At 32.7% G+C, this 21,340-nt stretch overlaps 1 protein-coding gene across 1 annotated transcript; it reads left to right on the top strand.

Moving 5' to 3' along the window:
• Positions 1 to 4,564: 4,564 nt before the first annotated feature.
• Positions 4,565 to 13,623, top strand: LOC100163012 (innexin inx1). The gene is made up of 3 exons (XM_001946396.5): positions 4,565 to 5,443; positions 9,757 to 10,109; positions 12,380 to 13,623. Exons 1-3 carry the CDS (start codon positions 4,937 to 4,939, stop codon positions 12,582 to 12,584), a joined length of 1,065 nt encoding a protein of 354 aa, XP_001946431.1. The 5' UTR covers positions 4,565 to 4,936; the 3' UTR covers positions 12,585 to 13,623.
• Positions 13,624 to 21,340: the final 7,717 nt, after the last annotated feature.

The raw sequence follows: 21,340 nt of genomic DNA, 5'->3' as shown, positions 1-21,340 counted from the left end.
GATGGAACAAAACGATAGGCTGTTACGACGACTTATGTTTATTTATATTTTATACCAGTACATACCACGCCGGTCACCATATATTATATTGTTTATTCGACAACAAACATTCGTTTTACCGGTTTGTCCTATCATATGTTTTATTTTATTTTTAATTTCATCGGCTTTAAACCTGGTAATTAGCTATATATTATTATATGGGTCGTAGTTTTAAAAAAATCGTAGGTATCATATTGTAAGACACGTACACGTGATTTCGATTTTTGACGCCACTTTGATATTTTAGTTATTATAGATAGACGAACAAACATAGATATTTTCTATACTTTGTTAAATTATATTTTATAATATTATTATGTTTATGACCGTACAATGTTTACTTTTATAGGAAGTTTCGTTCCGGACGTCAAATATTAATATTTAATAGCATAATTCCTGTGCACAATATAATGTTTAACCTCATTTTTTTGTCGTTAATAAACGCTAATAAAAACCTAGATCTTTAGTACCTACCTATACAATTTGTCAACTCTTGTATAGGTTGCTTTCTCAAAGTCCATACGACATTGTTCTTATATGATCGCATACGACAATATTACGCTCACACATCTCGTCTAATATTTCCTTCGTTTGACCTTATAGGAAACTGTTTATTATTTGCTACATAATATAAACATATAAAAAACCAAGTCTACTGTGAAATCCGTCTCAATGGTTCAAATAATATTGTTGTTGTTGATTTTTTATCGCACTATATATTTGTATCGACTATTCGCGTGAGTATAGTAAACCATTTTTCCGACGTTAAGGGAGAAAAAGCAGGCGAGTCGCACACGTCATATTATTATACGGATAGACCGGTAATGATGGGTTCACGATTGCAGCAGACCTCGACCTCGTGATACCGCTCGAGACTAGGACGACGGAAGAGATCGTTCCGAAGGATATTAATGCTGCGCGTGTACAATACGATTATACGGTTTATATATTCTCGTGTGTATCTACATCTGGACCTCGGACTATGTTTTGTATTTTAATTCGGATTCCACTGTCTGTACCACGCGCCTCGCATGCATACACATATAAAAAAAACCGAAAAATTCGAATTTCTGGTGCACGTTATTACATAACATATATATTATAATATACATATATACGACGCAATACGCATTCACTCAGTGCGCTTGGGGAACGATATGATTGCCGGGAAAACCGGTTTTCCATGAGGAAGGGGACCGTGTGATTGAGTGTGTGTGTGAAGGGGAGGGCAGGGGCACTTAACGAGAACCCATCCAGATCCGACGACGACCACACGGAACAAAAAGCATGCGGTACCGGGTTCACGGCCGCAAGCGCGCAACTGCATCGGACGCGTTACAGACATATAATATATACCAGATACCCATCATACCAGATTGGTACACATATATACACAAAAAACTGACACTGCACTCGTGTGTGTGTGCACTGTGCACCCGCACCCGTATAAGACACAGACACACATGTTATATATGTGTTGTATACTTACAAGTTATGTGTAGGCATAATGACGGGCCAATAAAAAGTAAATGAAAACCGTGGTGAAATAAAAAAAAAAAAAGAATAATAATAAAAACAACACACCTATTCTGTGACCGCGGGTCGTATACGATTTATAATACCTCGCCTCGCCGCGCCGATGATGAGATGACGACGATGATAATTTGGGTAAATACTAAATACGTCTATCTCGCGCGTTGGGGTAGGTGTGTTATTTATGCGTCTCCTAAATATTTAAGCGGCTTACCACGAACATAATATATTATATTATGTGTGTGTGTGGAAAATATTTCGAGTGGTGAGTTAAATTTGAAATTCTCACTCCTAGTGGGTTATTATTTTTATTGGTTAAATAACACCGTCTTAAAAAAATGTATTCAAATACCTAAACATATATTTTATTGGTAATTGTCATTCAATAGGTACATGTATAAAATAAATCTAAATTTATAGAATTTATTAAATTTATATGTTTAATCTTTTAAAAGACTTGGATAGTTTGTTAAATGTGTCCTCGATTTCGATAAAAATGTCACGATGCATTTATAATAATGCCAAACCGTTAAGATGTGCAGTTAAGTTTCTTAAGTACGTATTTAGTCGATGTAAATATAAAAAAGAATGTTCTCCTGTTGGCTGTTCCATTGACGTAACAGCTGGTATAGCTAGCGCAATACAAATTTGTAAAAGTTTAGCAATAATTAAATATATAACTGAGTTAGTTTGCAACGTTTAATATACTCGAATCAGTAAATATATGTATAATATAATATTATATTATATTTATACCTATATTTTTTGATATACCTATTTCAACTAGAAGTTTAAGTATATTAAACATTTCTTGAGTGATTACCATCTCTTTCGTTGGTAAAATGCAAAAAAAAATATCCATGGTAGAATTTTGTATTCAAAATATTTAATTTAATAAATTGATCTAAGAAGTTAGGTATATCTGAAAAAAGGATAAATATGGAAATTCTAGGAAAACGTTCTGGATTACTTGTTGTAAAATTATAATTTTGTCTATTTTGCTGACGTATGTTTGGACGAGAAATTATCATTATTATATTATAATTTTGACAAAGCACATAAACATTATAAAATGTTTTTATTTTTATTTCACCAGATTTAGAAGATCTTTTTGATATAATCAAGTACTTAAGTACTCGGTGGCGTAGCCAGGGGAGGGACTGAGGGGGCAGCAGCCCCTCTCGTAATGTTAAGAAAATTTAAAAATTATTTTAAAGATCTATAGTCGCTCAAAAAGTCTTAAACTGTATTAAAAATATTTAAAAAAGTACTACCTATAAGTATTAACACTTTTCAGCCATCTATATCTGTGCTAGTACGTATTTAATGAGTAAAAATGTAAAAGTTAATCAGCCCGACGTTTGACCGATTAGCGAAGATTCATAGTGATGGTTCTTGTGTTGTGGGTACTTAAAAGTCGAAACCGACCTAAATTGTACGGAGACTTTTCGTAGGAAACGATTGATTTCACATCGTATTTACATTACCCGAAGGGACTGTGAAAATGATGATAATAATATTATATAGGTACAACAGCATCGATACCTCGCAGACAGCGTCGCGCTGGATAATATCATATTTTATACGATATCGTGCACTCGAGTGTACCGAATGCGCAGGAGAATTGGTATGTGTAAAAAAACACTTTGTACCTATACTTATAGGTGTTATCAAAAACAAAAAAATTAAATTACCGACAATGATACCCATACATAGGTATGTATATATTTGTGTATGTGTGTGTGTGTGTGTGTGTGTGTGTGTGTGTGTGTGTGTGTGTGTGTGTGTATGAAGCGTCGTAAATAAGACCCGACATTTCCCCGTCGACGACGACCCACAAAACCTATGATTAAATATCATTCGAGTCGTTTTTCGGCCAACAATTTAATATAATAAATAATAATAGTATATAATAACTACATTGTACGACGAGCCTATCGACATTTCGCTTCTAATACCACCATATTTCGGGCCTAACGTCTATGTACAAATGTATTATTATTATTAAATAACTATTTGTCCGTCTCTGCGTCGTCGGCGGCGACCGAGTGAAAGTCATCGCGTACTTATTGTACCTGTGTACCTATTTTGGTACACGGGTATCTCGAATATCGTGATTTTTTCCCAACGCAATTGCTGAATTTGGGTTAGAAAACGAAACGGACACCAACAGTTTTCACGTACCGCGGACGATCGCGTAGAAATTATATAAAAGTAATATTATACTCATATTATTATACCTACACCTTATTTTATATGTACGTGGTGCAAGCCATACTCAGTTCGGGTCCACTTTGTTTAGGGTCGGTAAGACCGGGGCGCGCGTTTCCCGTCGCGACGGCGGGACCGACCCCTTTTTCGTTTAACGACGACGCCGGTCCAGGGGTTCTCATTACAATCGCAGTGCGTAATATTGTGCGCCGCGCGATAAATATTTTATTCATGAGTGCCTCTGTGCACGGGGTGGACGTTGGATCATAGGCTGGGATTTGATGGAATTTTTGGAAGGTTGGGCTAAAATCTTCTTAAACAAAATGATCAAACTAATAACATAACAAACAAAAATTACTATTTTGATTTTGGAGATCTTATAGAATATTAATTATTTTTTTTTTATGAGGAGGTGGGCTAAACCACCAAACGCACACATCAATCACTGCCTATGCCGGGAAGGCTAAGACTCCCCCCCTCCCTCCTCCCCCCTCGAAAAAACAAACGGTGATTGTTGTGGCAATGTATAACTTTCACTTAGCTCCATCATCACTATGCCATTCACACACAGTGCAAAAACCACATCGAAGACTCCCGAAACCAAAAAAAATATTGACCATAAAATATTGAAAAACGAACCTTTTGAAAAATATAATAATACGCGTAACGCCGTCGACAGTATTGTTGTTGTTATTGTTGTTGTTGGTAGTACTGGACGCGTGCGTGTATACGGAGGCCCTGTCTCGTCCCGCGACCGTGAAAGGGGGAGGATGGTCCGCGTACGGTAGTCGGCGGCGGCAGTAGTAGCAGACAGCAGTATTATAGTAGTAGACAGCTGCGGTGATCGCATCGTGTCAGTGTCGCTTCCGTCACGTAAGCCTACCGTACTATAATATTTTGAAAAATCGCTCGTCCGTTATTGTGGTCGTGTTCGTTTCCGGCACCTCAGTCGTTTCCAACCGGAAGTAGTTTGCTCGCGGTGCGTCTTCTCGACGTGCCATGACAACATCGGTCGGTGCACCGCCACCACCGTAACTCTAGTCATAACCGCAGTTGTATTCCTATTCTTATTCGTATTTTTGTTCGTATTCGTATTCGTATTTGAAGTCGAATCGTACTCATATTCGTAGCCGTCTTTGTCAACGCCCGCAACATGTTGAAGTTGTTGGGCGGGCTCAAGGAGTTCGTCAAGCGGCAGCCGGTGACCATCGATGGCACCGTTTTCCGGGTGCACGTGACGTTCACCACGGTGGTGCTGCTCGCGTGCTCCATAATGGTGACGGCCACGCAGTACGTGGGCAACCCGATCCAATGCATCGTGGACGGGCTTCCCACCAGGCCGGTGAACACGTACTGCTGGATCACGTCCACGTTCACCATGCCGGATGCATTCCTCCGAGAACAGGGCGTGGGCGCTGCGCACCCGGGTGTGGGGCCCGAAAACGGTGAACCACCCAAGTACTACACGTACTACCAGTGGGTATGCTTTGCCCTGTTCTTGCAGGCCATGTTATGCTACTTCCCTAAGTGGATATGGGACATGCAGGAGGGTGCGCTAATGACCACGCTGGTTATGGGCTTGCAGTTCGGTTTGGGAAACGAGAAGGAGCGTGAAAAGCAGAAGAAGATACTCATCCACTACATGCTCACCCACATCAGAGTAAGTACTTACTTATACACACTTATACGTGACACCCATTTTCGGCCGACCTTTGCGAATATCAACCTAATATTATATATTACCTACCTACGTATAACACATTAACACATCCTTTGCTGTTTTTTTTTTTTTGGCTGTCTGTAGTTCACTGCTGCTGTGTGATGATGTTGTACAGTTGCAGTGACCGTTTCACGCGCGTTTATCGAACGCATAAAAAATAAAAGAGTCAATGATGGTAACATTTGTAAGATCTACGAAAAAAGAATATAGTACAAATTGTTACAAAATTATTTAAATGCCTAGAAAATATTATCTAAGTTTTTTGTCATAAGTAATATATAAGGAATAAGTATTATAATTTATAACTTATAACTATTGTTGTATAAATACGTTATACGACAGCGCTAAAAAACTTATCGTGTTTATTTATAATATGATCTATGTTTGTCTTGTGACACGTCTTGTTTTGTAAAAATAATAGAACGCTTTGTTCTATCGAATTGATAGAACGTATTATGCCGATTGCGACTATCATATTATATATTATACATTTATAACGGTGTATTTTTCCGAATAGTAGAAGTCGATAGGAAATGTTTTACAGACGATTCGACAAGCTGTGCCGTGGTACCGGAAAATGTCACGGGCCAAGACGTTTCTCGTCCGGCCGAAAAACTACACAAAAATATATATCTAAAACTATATATATATAAATGGTGTACATAGTTGTGCGGTTGGCAAACCTTATTGGTAACGTATTATAATAACGAAAAGAAACCGTTTCGTTGTTTAGACATTTTATGTACATGCAGACAAAACCATTATTTTTGTATTTTTTAATCAGACGATAGTCAAAACCGATAAAATACAACACTGGTACGTTTCGTATAAGCTTAGTGGTCTAGCCTAAGAAAATTTGTAGTTTTCATCACAAAAAATTTGAATTTAAAAGAATTTATAAATAAACATTTTATAACAAAATATCATTAACAATGAAGTATAAATCATAAAAATAATATGATATGAGTATAACATTCAAATGTATATAGGTATTGGTATACAACGTAAAATCCATATTTTTATAGTAAAAACTTAAAAAAATAGTAAGTACATGTAATTGTACGCCGAAGAATATGGTAAATAAGATATCGTATTCCTAATTTTAATCATCTAATATTATTAATTATTATACTATATATATTTTGTGTACACAGAGCTGTAATATGATTATATAGTGATTCATTTGGATTAGTGAGAACCGTGGCCGTATAATATATTGTTAATAAACTATCTCGTTCGTCGTTTTCAATTTGGCATTGTCAGGGATTTTGTTTTCATTTAATTGCGGCAAATATATAGATTTCATCGAAACATAATATTATAATTGTTGGCATACAACAAAATGCGTGTTGTCGAATTGAGCGGTTAGATGTGCGACGAAATCGATTTTTAACGTTCACGTGACGTCGCCACATCGGAATTATGACATTTTCTAAGTGGCTCGAGTCTTAAGCATATGCATTTCTCAACCTACAATAGACCGGCATGCTATTATTTAAATAATACTTTGTACCTATAGTGTATTATTGTTTGAATCGTTAATGTTTGTTCTGTGCGTTGATCTACGAACTCTAACCTCAGCTGCGATGTTATATTACTGATTCAATAATCATCGTAATCTATAGAACATTACAAAAACACACCGCCGTCGACATTTCTTTGTTCGGTCTATTATTATTATAATATTGAGCGTTGAAAATAAATACAATTTGTGGTATCGTGTGTTTCCGCTGTGCATATTCATATATTATATATATAGCTGCTGCGTGGAAGTTATTCAAATAATATTCAAACCAACGAAACCGTAAAAAGATACATTATAATAATATAATATTATAACCTATGGAGAGAATACGCATTTTGTATATGAACGCCTACGTAACGTTTAACATAATAATTATGATGTATACCTATGTACCAGCAATTACCAACAGTATATCAACACGATAATTATACAGAAATCAAGAGAACACAAACGCGTACGACACATATTACACATATATATGTCTGCCCATAAGTATGGTTTATAGACTTCGAAGAGCTCGTGGTACAGTGTGTCGCGTTTATTCAAGTTTTCGTGGACTATAATTTGACTCACTAATAATAATAATAATTGTGATCTGTAACATAGGCATTCTTGTCGAAATTTAAGAGAGGTCGCCGTACAAAATGCGTATCTCGTCCTATAGGGCGTGTAAAACGCGAGGTAAATAATATATACCTAATATTTATACAATGACGCGAGCCTAAAACAGTATATACAGGTACGCGCGGACAAGTCATTGCAGCAGAAGTTCGTGTATTATTAGTGGGTGAATTACGAGAAAAAAATTGTAATTTTTGTGCACAATATATTAGACGGTCGGTTAACGAGTGAGATTTCGGCTATTTATCGACCAATTGTTAATTTTCGGCAATTTGCATTCTGCGGTCGCAGTTGATATATTATATTATTATAACATATAATACATGTTTCAAACACAATCTAAACCTAAATAGATATTATGTTGAAATGGTTGGACGCGTGTGTAGATTTTTTAGTTTTGTCACACAAACGCCTTCAGCGGCAGTTATACAACTCGATTCGATTTTTTTCCGTACGCACTAACGAGTTGTTAGCGTTGTTCCCCGCAAAACGGTGTGAAGGTAACAGTGCCGTAACGTAACTGTTTTGTTGACACTTAAGTTACAACTGTATACGATAACGTTTCGTTTACAATTGTTTAGCGATTTGGACATTACACCGTGCGCGGTTCAGGTTTCGATATAATAATATATTATTATGATCGGTCTGATATGATATGATATGATCGTGATATGTGCTGTCCTGTATAGGAAGATGTCGCGATGTTCAAATATTTGAAAGAATCATAAATTATAATACATATTACGTATTATAATATATTAATCATCGCGTTCGAAAATCAATTCTCAGCTGACATTTTTTTCACATCTTTGACTATAGTAATTTCTGTAGGTTTTCCTTGCACTTTGGGCTAATATACTGAAAAAATCGATAGAGAAACTTTTCAGGGTAGGTACACCAGTACAACAACTTTGCTCAGAGGCGTAGTCAAGATTATGCTAGGGTGGGGGGGCGGGGTAAGTATAAATTAAACTAAGTTCTTACAGTTTGCGTTAGGTTTGTTGCTCAATTGAACTATTCAAGAACAAGTATAGAATCATGACGGTCCACCCATCTAGTAGGATAAGATATTGATTTAATCTGCGCGTATACCTATTATCCGGACAGGAATAATAATAATTATAAAACTATATAATGTATATATCATCATCATCATCTTAACACCTGCAATACGGTTTTCACTTCGCTAAACACTCGATGTACATCTATGTAGTATATTAATATTTCAAAGGTCATATTTGAGAGGGTGGGCTCTGTGGGTTCAGAACCTTCTAAAATGTCTTCAACATTTTATAAATGTTTAAAATAATTGTCTACATCATCAACATACATATTTTCAAAGTCATAAATGGTCATAATAAATTTTGTAGTCTGTTTTAAACCAAATTCCAAAACTTAAGTTCAGTATTGACTAAAACACTTATTTTGGAATCCCCCTTCAAAAAAAAAAAAATATCTAGATACGGTTTGAACTGACTGAAGTATACAACAGTAGGTACATAGTAATAACTAAAAACTATTAACTAAATAACTATTATGTTCTTAATTATTACTGTACAGTTACTACGCCTGTCGCATATAATATGATATATTTCAGATATTGCATGAGTATAGTAAACATACATTTGCAAATACATTAGGATATGATTTGACATTTGTATGACCTAATAAGTAACATTAATATGCTATAATTTCGGACTGGTACTAAATTACATTTAAATTGTCATCGTGATGTCTGTTCATTCAAGTCGTATATGGATATGACCCCGCTATTATACGTCGCGCTATACGTCTACACATATCTAATGAGACATTTTATATTATTGATTACGTACCTATTATAATAAATTGCTATAATATTTAACGAGAAATTAACAGTTTTGATACGTCTATTATAAAAACATTGTCTATCGATAACTGTGAGGAGAAAAAAATGTCAACAAAACTTAAATTGTATTAAATATTGATTTAATTAAGTACCTAGTAATCTAGTATATTTTATATTTTTTAATGAAATCTGTTCAAACAACGAAAAAAGAAATCTGAACACAAATTACACGTTTAAAAAATTTAAAAATGTTCTAAAATTTAGTGTTTTTTTTTCCAGAAACACACCTGGTACGCAGTCAAGTATTGGATGTGCGAGTTCATGTGCCTGGCCAACATTGTTCTGCAGGTGTATTGGATGAACAGATTTTTCGGTGGAGAGTTCATTACGTACGGGCTGCGCGTCATCGGCATGTCCACCGAACACCAGGACAATCGTGTGGACCCGATGGTCTTCATATTTCCCCGGGTGACTAAGTGCACTTTCCACAAGTTTGGACCTTCCGGGTCCATGCAAAAGCACGATTCGCTATGCGTGTTGCCACTAAACATCGTAAACGAGAAGACTTACATATTCATATGGTTTTGGTATCTACTGCTGTTGGTGGCGCTGGTTTTAATGATCTGTCACAGGTACCTATACAATAGTGTTATATTATTTCAATGATCGTTTATTTATTATAAACGAGTGTGCGTCACGACGAAATAAATATTGAATAGAAATTCGTATTGGCATTAATATTACGAGTATTATATACCTAGTTTATTAGTATGGTTAGTAGCTGTGGTTAGATGTTGTAAATATTCTACATTTCCAATGTAGATATATAGATATTTTTTTTGATACAACTATAAAATGGTAATCGTAAATTAAATAAACCCAGATATTATATTATAGGTAACTACTAAAAGAATTTTTTATTTTGGTTTTTTTACACATAACAAAGTAAAAAGTATACAAATTAATTAAAAATGTTTCAAATATTTTTATTAGTACTTATGTATTTATTAATCGTGTGTACACATACCTAACCTACATACCATGGATTTGATATAAATAGGATTTTTACAAAGTCAAAACCGAAATCGCCTTAACTCTATTAACTTTGTAGTTTGTATAATAGCATAATTATTATGATTTTATATGACGTCGATACGTTTAATTATCATATCGTCGACATAATAAATGGTTAAATATTTACAATTTTGTTTGTTTGTTGTTGTAACGCACTGACTTGTAGTATATAATAATATGTTGTGAATTTAGTGTACGATATGTTATATTAAATTTCTTAAAGCTACTCAGCTCAAGTGTACTCGATAATGTAATACAAATATGGCTGTCTGCACTTCTGAAGTCACTAACGCCATTGAATTGTAATTTGAAACTGAATATTATTTACTTGTACCATTGATTATCAATGTTTATGCGTAGGTACAATGTCCAAATAGGCAATCATTGATTAAATATTCAACCACTGTTTAGAATTATAAAAGTTATTAATTAAAAATACCGAGATTTGCATTGCGTATTTATCATGAAACCGCTTTTAATCATCTGTTCAAGAATAAAATATATACATCATCAAGAGTTCTAACTGTACAACTCCATACCTACATTTTTTATACCAGTTTTAACTTATCATAAAGAAACGATATTGTTGTGATATGTATCTGATATTTTAAAACTTTCTCGGTAAAAATAAAATAAATATTTGCAAGAGACATTAACGAGCGTAGTCGTAAATTCGCATTACTCTGCACCTAGGGTACTTACTTACAATATTATGTACCTTGTACCATATACTTTTACCGTATTTCGAATTTTTATATGTTTTTTATATAATAATTTTGAAAACAACCAATCAGCAGGTACAACTCTTATACGAAATCCGTTTTAGATTTTCTCTTTAATATTTTCCATTCGATTTCTAAACCAGCTAAGATATTATATTATATAAGGTATCATGGTATATCTACCGCACATTATACACAGTATCATAATAATTCATAATAATAATATATTATATAGGTACGCGTTCGATTACCCGGCATAGTGGCAGAGAATATAACCAGCTCAGTCGACGCTAATAATACTATAATAATGTCACGATGTATATAAAAGCGGTTAGTAGGAATAAGAAATCGGTGGAGAAGAATATTTTGTTTTTGTTTAGGTCTCGATGGTTATTCTCACGCGTTGAAACCCTTCCCGCGGGGTTCGATGGCCGAAATGGAGAGCGCGTACATAGAAAACACCTCTGCAGACGTCGCGTAGCATATATTTTATATTAGAGTACCTATATAAATTAAAAATAATAAATATTACGGTAATATGCCTGTGACAACCCTGCAGCCAGTCAATAAACGGGCGCAAACGAATAGCGTGACCCTCGAATTTATTGCCGCCCACGCATGCATTTTTTTTAAAAAGGTTACTCGAATTACTTCCAGGTTTTAAAAATATCATTCACTTGAATTGCCTCTTATTTTAGGTAGTGACCACTGACCCTCTTGTAGCTACTGGAGTCACCTCCAATAGATAGGTAATCCAGTAGGATGAAAGGCCGTCTTTACATTATAATTAAATAAATTGAATAATAGGTCAATTGATTAGCTAATTGAATATAAAATCATAGTTAATATTTTGACCAATACATTATACATATTTTTAAACATTACGGAAGTCGATATAACAATCGACAATACACGTGTATCGATATATTAATTAATAATCTATAGCTAGGCGCATAGCATTTGGTATGGTATAGAGTATAGACAATTCGTATGAAAAAGGTCACCAAAAATTTGGTAAGCATTTCGAGATAGTCTCCCGCAATAAATAACGATATCTCGTGTGATGGTTAAATAATAATAATTTGTTTGGTTTCGTTTTTTTCTAGAGTGTTGATTATGTACAACGCCACTGCGAGGAAGAACGCTTTGCGGTACCGCCACTACAGGTTGATAACCGACGACGTGGCCAAAGCCGTGACGAACAAATTGTCATTGGGTGACTGGTGGGTGCTGTACATGCTGGGCAAAAATTTGGATCCGATCATTTACAGGGAAGTGGTGCGTGAAATCGCCAAAAAAGCTGACGCCTGATGACCCCACGTGAAGACTGCTACACAGATATTCGTGGATGATCCATGAACATCGCGATCATCGGCGTTCAAATCGCCGTCTTTATAATAATATAATTTTTGTACGAATTACATGATAATATTATGACATTATATTATAATATTGTCGGGAGTCGACTATTTATTTATTTTTTCGTTTAAACTTTAGTTTCAGTATAAATCCGAAGATGAATTTCATTTTTTTCCATTACATAATGTACCACCGCGTACTTTTACTTTTAATTTACCTACCTAATATTAAGAATTTATTTATCGTCGTTTATTGATAAAAATCGGTGTCCCCCGAACACGCCAGTATAACGTAACACGTTTATGTCTATATATTATGATCTATGATATATTGATACATATCGAAGTACAAACAGTAGTTGTATCCTAACAATACACGCGGACAATACTATTATAATAATACAATATATTTATATAATATAACGCAAAACATTTTGTTTAGATTTTTCTATATTTTAACACGACTGTACCTAACTATTATTTATTATTATATAACTGTAAACTATTCCTATATTTAACACTTTTTTGTGTGATTTTTTTTTTTTGTTTGCATATACTCGTACGATAGGTAAACAAAACAATCGAATTTCCACGGAAAGATCAAAATTATCATATAAAGTATTAAAGTGTGACTAGCTAGTAAAAGTAGTAAACTAAGTACTATAATATAGGTAAACTATATTATAGTACCTATATATTATTAAATAAATAATTTATTATATAAATAACAAATATATAATTTTTTCATTTTTGTTAGTTTTAAAATTTTATATTTATTTTTGTACCTTTAATGAAGTTCACTATTTATTTTATCTACCTACTATAATTATATAATCATATTTATTAATATAATATGTAATACCTATATGTATAATAGGTGGATAGGTGTGTCCTATACACTGTCACCTTCGAATGCATTGTACCTATATTATTGTTTATACATAATATATACTCACAACGTGTAATAAACGTCAGAAATTTTGTATTTACAATTTTTATTTCCGATTCTTCATTAGAATTAATAATACGATCACCCTAATGATGATCATTTCCGTCTGATCGAGAAAAAATGATGTGCATATACATACGATAATAATGTGTATTTGATGCGCTTCAATTTCAAATGTATAATTTAATGTCACAATACCTAAGTCGGTTTCATCTTTAAGAATATAAATTAACTTTCGTAAAATAACGCATCCAGATGTACGATGATCATGATATTGTGTTTGGGTAATTGCGTTTTTAGATATTGTTCCGTGGTCGTAAAATTAGATTTTTTTATACGAGCAATAATGGTGTGTCTACTACGCCTACGGGTATGTACGTTATTATTATTTCAGTTGGACGTTGAACCATATCGTAAATTATACAACATATTATTCTAAATACCTATGTATTCCTAGTGCTAGCCACAGGCCATGAACAAGTCCGGTATTTACTGAATGGTTTTGTTTTTTTTTTTTTTTTTTAAACTAGTGTAGTTTGTTCTGATGCGTCGAATTTTAGATTTTGAGCAGAGCGATGAATGTATTGATTTTACAATAATATGTGTCTTTTTTTTACTGTAGATTCTGAGCGGAGCGAGGAAGCTAGTGGTTTTACAATGGTGTTTATTTGTTTATTTTTTTTTTTTTTTTTTGATTCCGTTTCAATTGAGAACGGCTGGTCCGATTTGGCTCAAATTTTTTTTAAGATGTCTGGAGAAGGTTTTTACGAAATCAGTGGCGTAGCCAGGATTTTTTTTCGGGAGGTGCTGATCAACTTTTACACTTTTACACATTAAATACGTACTAGCACAAATAGATAGCTGAAAAGTGTTAATACATATTGTACATTTTTAAATATTTTAAATACAATTTAAGACTTTTTGAGCTACTATCATAGACCATTAAAATAATTTTTAACATTTCGGGGGGGGGGGGCTGCAGCCCCCTCAGCCCCTCCCCTGGATACGCCACTGTACGAAATAAAAATTTAGGAAAATCCACCGGAGAAGTAGAAAATCTGGATGTAAAGAATACAATAGTGGCGCAACAGTGTTTTATATATTGGTTGTTATTGGTTTTGTTGATTTCTATTATCATTTTTTTTTAAATATAAATATATATATATATATTATACATTAATGTTTGTATGTATATTAGGCTAATTTAAAAATGGTTAAATTTGTTTTTTTTTATTTATAGTAAAATAAAAACTAAAAGGTTCTTATGAAAGAAAATTTATAAAAAGTCAACCGAATAAGTAGAAAAAGTGAAAAATATATATTATATTGATGTCTGGGATTTGAAATCGATACCGTTGTCTTTATTTACTCTATGGTAGACGTAGACATCTCTATGATAATTAATACATCAGCTCGATGTACTGGCTAATACACTATCTATGGTTTTTATAGTTTTGTGTTCATTATTTTGTTATATGGGTTTGTAAATTTCTAATTTGTTTAGTGAATTAAAATTAAGAAAGTTTATTATTACGACTTCATTTTCCAACTTCCGTTGTTTGTGTTACCAGAAAAACTGCGTGAGTACAATTTAATTTAATTTTATTTTATTTTACTAATTAGCAATCACTTATTTAAAACCTGCATTTCTTATAATATGCAAGAGTATTATTAAATATTGAGTATTTTCTTTTCAATAGGACTTATCAAAAACGACTTTGTTATTTTTTGGAGAGAATATTTTGCTTGACTGATGCCTCCTATTAGAAGATCAAACATTGGACGACGTACACGTAATGCAATAATTTATGATAATGTCCGTTATAAACGCAAAGGTAACGTGCAGAAGCAAATGTATTGAGACGAGCTCATATTACACAGGTTAGCGCCTTACAAACAACATCTCAAATTCGACAACATGGTACCTAATAGTAGAAGAAGAAGTACAAATTGAAGCCTTGAATCGCGCTGCTTTTGAATACGATTCCGCAATTGCCTACAAAGATCTTTGCTGTGTTGATATCGGTTCATTGTCTATCGTATTAATGGCCAAATACCGGTTGATGTTTCGACTGGATTAATAACGTTCCCGGAAAATGTTTGTGAGTTCACTTTGTCGAAGGAGGAACTAATTACAAAAGTGTTCCCCCGTATTGAAGAAAATTATAAACATCTTGATTGGATAAGTGAACGGGCAATACTAGCAGCAAAGAATAAGGACGTCGATAGCTTTAATTGTATTATTCAAAGTAAAATCGATGGAGATTTGCGTTCGTACAAATCCGTTGACAGCGTGATCGACGAAAATGAAGCGACCGATTATCCGTCAGAATTTTTGAACTAGCTTGATGTGCCAGGAACTCCGCCGCATAATTTACAGCTAAAGGTGGGATCGATCATTATTATGTTGCGGAATCTAAATCATCCTACATTGTGCAATGGTACGCGATTGTCCGTCAAGAAACTGATGAACAATGTAATACAAACAACAATCATCAAGGGCAAATTCAAAGGAGAGGAAGTCCTAATCCCACGAATTCCAATTATTCCTGCAGATCTTCCATTTCAATTCAAGCGGATTCAGTTTCCCGTTCGATTGGCTTTTGCGATGACAATCAATAAATCGCAAGGCCAATCGTTGGAAGCCTGTGGGACCAATTTAGAATTTTCATGGTTTTCGCACGGTCAGCTGTACGTTGCCTGTTCGCGTGTTGGTAAACCGTCTTCGTTGTTTGTTTTTGCGCCAGACAACAAAACGAAAAACATGGTTTATCATATGGCACTCCACTGATTTATGTTTCAATTCAAATAAATCAATAAATAAATTCTTGAACTATATGTTTTATTATCACTCTAAAGTTTAACTGAAGGCGTTAAGTTCGCCGGGACAACTTAATATTTAATAAAACTTTTCGGCAAAACAACGATTGCCGGGTCAGCTAGTAACAATATAAAATATCCAGACTGACAAACCGTCTCGGCTCAAAATCGTTTTTCTTATACAATGATATCATATCATTGAATTCAAGTTTAATACAATCCATTGTAACCTACTGTACAGCAGAGGGACGTCCACTTACCGGCTTTTTATTTATTATAACGTAAAACTGTTATAAAATATTATATTGTACAAATACACAGTAGGTATGTATCAGCATAGATATGCACAAATTAATTACTTTATAAAAAAACCTTTTGCACTTATATCCAAGCCGCCCATAAACGAGTTATAATTTTATAAAGGTAAAGTTAAGTTAATTATTTTAGCTTTTTAACTTAATTTTTTTAAATTTAATTTTTTACTTAACTTATTTTAATTGGTATAAACTTAAAAAATAACGAGTTACTTTTAATCAAATTCAAGTTAAGTTAATTTATAAATAAATAAATAGTAAAAGTAATAAAAATAAAAATAATTATTAATGATGCATATTACATAACCATTTACTAGAATAGGAAACTAGAAATATAGTTAAATGTATTAATTGTTCCATTAACCATAATTATTCAAGAAAAATAACTTAATTGTACAAATAGCCATAGCCATTTAGGTGTATCGTATATATAAAGATATACCATACTATACTGCAGAATACGGGCATATTGTAATAATAATAACAATTATAATAATTAATAAATAGTAATAACTAATAAGTAATATGATATTATATTATTATATTGATATAGATAGAAATCACAAATGTACAATTCTCAAGAACATTATATAATTATTAAATATTTTCACCATAAATAAGTTATTTTTTAATTAAATCCAATGAAGTTACGCTCATATATTGGCTATATCCTGTGTCCAATAATATTTTTGATTTTTATTATTTTAAATTATTAAATTATTAATTATACATTTTTTTAATGTACATATAGATAAAAAAAAAAATAATAACTTAACCTTAGTTAATAAGTTAATTGAAAATGTTCATAAAACTTTTAACTTAACTGAGTTAAAAAAAAATAGGTTAACTGTTAACTTTAAACTTTTAAAATATTTTCTATTAACTTAACTTAACGCAATTAAAAATTATCATTAACTTGCTCAGGCTTGCTTATTTCATAGGAAGTATAATTTTTTATGTTTTCGCTTGTCATAATAATGTTTAATAATATTATCTTTAGAACAATGTTTTTACTTCATCCGAAACAATATTTGGAAAATGTCTTATCGGAATCAACAGAATATTTTATTCCGCGACAATATTCTTTGGAACATTTATGAAACGGTTTCAATCGATTGTTTAATAGACATTACGTAGGTATCAAACTGCAATGTTCGGAGTACGATTTGTTTGCTTGAGCCGCGTCACTTTTCGTGTAGCGTACTGTGACGAGACAAAAATCTAGACTTGGCGTTTTAGACTGTCACATCAGAAAAACTCAGTGCCGTGCTTACGAGATTGCAGATTATTATAAATAATAACTCAACAAAATAAAAAAAAAATGTGTCGAAAATCAAAAAAAAATTTGGTGTGAGGCGAAATTGCGGTGAGCTGGACGTTAAGACTAATTCCTGTGCTCGGCCGGTGATCGACCACTTGTACACAGTGGAACAGTTAATTTGATAAGTTCATTCAGAGGATATATTCTATACACGTTATAAAGGTAAATTACACAATCTAGTTATTAGCTAGAGGAGTCTGCCGTACGGCTAGTCTGACGCCTGCATCTGCGAGCGCCTCACACTGCTAAATATTAGTTCGGTTGCTTATATATACATAGCACATCAACCATGGTAATAACAAGTTAGAGGCAGCCACCGATAAACTGTCTATAGCCGCGGAGACAGCTCCCTGGGACAACGTTCTCTGATGGTGGCGTACCGTCATCACTGAACTTCTCGACATCACACACCTCGGTAGAGCGCATTGCCCTTACCTTGCACATAGAGGAGATTTGATACCGACTGTATTTAAGGAGTTAATATAGGACATTTTTTATGTATATTTCCATGTGGACCGTGTACGTACTATGTAGTAATATTGATCTGAAGTGTGTGACTGCGAGTAAAAGAATGAGCCGATCACTTCTTCACGTGGTACCTACATACCTATAACGTTCTACATGGATATTAATTCTTTAGTTTTTTTTTAATATTGATAATTAATTGAATACGTACTTCTGTGAGTATTTTGTTAATTTTAAATGTTTTTACCATTCCAAATACTGAGATGCTAATATACTATACAGCGTATCAAAGATTTTGATACTTTCAATGCGCTAACGTTCTGCTACTTTTAAATAGGTAATAATACTTTTTTACTTAGTTATTATAGTTTATTACATGTTTGTTTTAGACCACTAAGCGGTGATAAATTACACATACTTCGGAATGTCCAATTTAAATTTTTTTAAAATTTTTTTTTTGTATCTATCATCACCTTTTAGGACAGTAAAAGTGCTTAGATTTTCTTGAACAGTATCTTTTCTGATAGGAAAGTAAATCTAGTTGGTAATTTGGGGGGTAAAAAACCAGTAGTTTTTAAAAGCGCCGTGAAAAACAAAAGAAAAATTAAGGAAAAACTGGAATTTTTACGCAAAATCGATTTTTGACTAAATCGGTTTTGGTTTTTGGTGTAACTCTAACACAAATGACCGTAGATACATGACATTTTTACTGAATGTTTGTATTAGCATTTTCTATACACCATGCCATTTTAAAAATATTTTGACCTATTTAGGCTTGTTTAGGGACATTTTCAGTTTCTAAATTTTTTAGTTTTTGTTCTATAAATATAAATAAAATTTTATTTGTTGGGTAAAAAAGCGTGAAAATTTAATGCAAGGCTCCTAATATATTGTTACAATAGCAGTTGAAAAGTATTAAAAATATATAGGCACAATCTTATTTGCATTATATGACACGAATCTTGTATTGAAGCGAATACGACGTACTACGAAATATAAAGTCAACCGAATTCGAGTAACATTCTTGCTAATAAGTGTTCTGAGGACAAAATATGTGCTGTTTTGGTACAGTAAAAAAATAAAAATTATGGCTGTTAGGCGTTAGCAATCAGTGCAATTAATAATTATAGTTAACGGTTAACAGAAATAATATATTATTTCACTTCAATACAGAATATAGATGCTTAGATGTTTGACAGTGGACCGCGAGTTTCGTAAATAGAATTTTACAATCACGATATTTTGCAGCCGTATAAAATATTATGTTAGTTGGAAAAAAAGATTGCAAAATATTTTGAGAAGATTAGGCTAGGCAATAGAGACAACATTTTTGAAAATGGCGGAAAAAAATCCCAACCAATATTTCTTTTTTAAAGTTTTAATAAAATATGCCCTACAACATACTATTAATGTATCAAGTTATCATCCTAAAACTATCTTGGTTTGTGAGGACATTGACTTGTTAGTACTTCTAATTGCTTTAATTCCTAGAGAAAATAATATTTATTTTCTAAAACCTAGCTCAGGAAAAATAGAAAAAAAAATGTATAGTACTGAATTACTGAATGAATGATTAGTTTCTTCAGTTTGAGAATCTAGAGAATGTAGTTTGCAATTTTCAATAAGAGTCCCTTCTTTATAATTTTTTCTAAATTTTTTTTTTGTGTTCTAAAATGCTTTTGCCTGCGGGTGCCAACACTCTCCTTCAATTTTTTTTTTAAGATTTTAAGTTTAGCTATTTTTTTTCATAATTGAATACCTCATGCCCTCATAATATTCATACTTTGTTGAATTGATTAGTAAGAAAATTATATTTGTTTAAGGATCTAGAGATTGTAGTTTGCCTTTTAAAGTATGAGTCCCTTCTTTATAATTTTTTCCAAATTTTTTTTTTTGTATTCTAAAATGCTTTTGCCTGCGGGCGCCAACACCCTCCTTCAATTTTTTTTTATGATTTTAAGTGTGGATTAATTTTTTCAACATTGATTACCTGGTGCCCTCATAATAATCGATCTTTGATGAATTGATTAGCAAGAATAGTTTTTTCTATTTAAGACTTCGGAGATTGTAATTTGATATCTTCAGTATCCCTTCTTTATAATTTTATCTAAATTTTTTTTTTGTTTTCTAAAATGCTTTTACCTGCAGGGCCAACACCCTTCTTCAATTTTTTTTTTTAAGATTTTAGGTCAAGCTATGAATTTCATAATTAAATACCTAATGCCCTGATAAATTAGGTAGAGAGATTAGTTTCTTCAGTTTGAGAATCTAGAGTATGTAGTTTGCAATTTTAAAAATGAATCCCTAATTTATAATTTTTTCTAAATTTTTTTTTTGTTTTCTAAAATCAATGAATTGATTAGGAAGAATAGTTTTTTCTATTTAAGAATTCGGAGATTGTAATTTGATATCTTCATTATCCCTACCGTATAAATTTTTCTATATTTTTTTTTTGTTTGAGAATTTAGAGAATGTAGTTTGCAATTTAATTATTAATCCCTACTTTATGCGATACTTACCAATATAGGGATCTTATGTTTCAAATTTAGTTATATGAAAAAAATATTATGCTCTTGTAAATTAAAGCTATAGGTACCAATTATTTCAATATAAAGTATTGATGCATATTTTACTAAACTTAAGAGGACCATAGTTAATAAAACTATAGCGGACCAAAATCGATGATTTAACTAGGTATCAAAATGTTTAGAAAAAAAAGTTTCATCAGAATCCATTAAAAAATATAGTAGTTACCATTTGGTAAAATAAAGTTTTTTGGGTGTTTAAAAATCTTGAAATTGTTATTATCAATCTCTTTATTTATAGGTAGGTATATTATT

This window comes from Acyrthosiphon pisum, chromosome A1 (genome assembly GCF_005508785.2).
Source record: "Acyrthosiphon pisum isolate AL4f chromosome A1, pea_aphid_22Mar2018_4r6ur, whole genome shotgun sequence".
NCBI lineage: Eukaryota > Metazoa > Arthropoda > Insecta > Hemiptera > Aphididae > Acyrthosiphon > Acyrthosiphon pisum.
The sequence above is the reverse complement of the archived record's forward strand: the minus strand, read 5'-3'. Positions and strand labels throughout refer to the sequence as shown.

Bases quoted from the DNA above. Each gene is read 5' to 3' on its own strand.
- LOC100163012 (XM_001946396.5), top strand. From the start codon at position 4,937: ATGTTGAAGTTGTTGGGCGGGCTCAAGGAGTTCGTCAAGCGGCAGCCG. The intron at 5,444-9,756 runs GTAAGTACTTAC...TTTTTTTTCCAG, and splicing joins ACATGCTCACCCACATCAGA to AAACACACCTGGTACGCAGT. The intron at 10,110-12,379 runs GTACCTATACAA...GTTTTTTTCTAG, and splicing joins GTTTTAATGATCTGTCACAG to AGTGTTGATTATGTACAACG.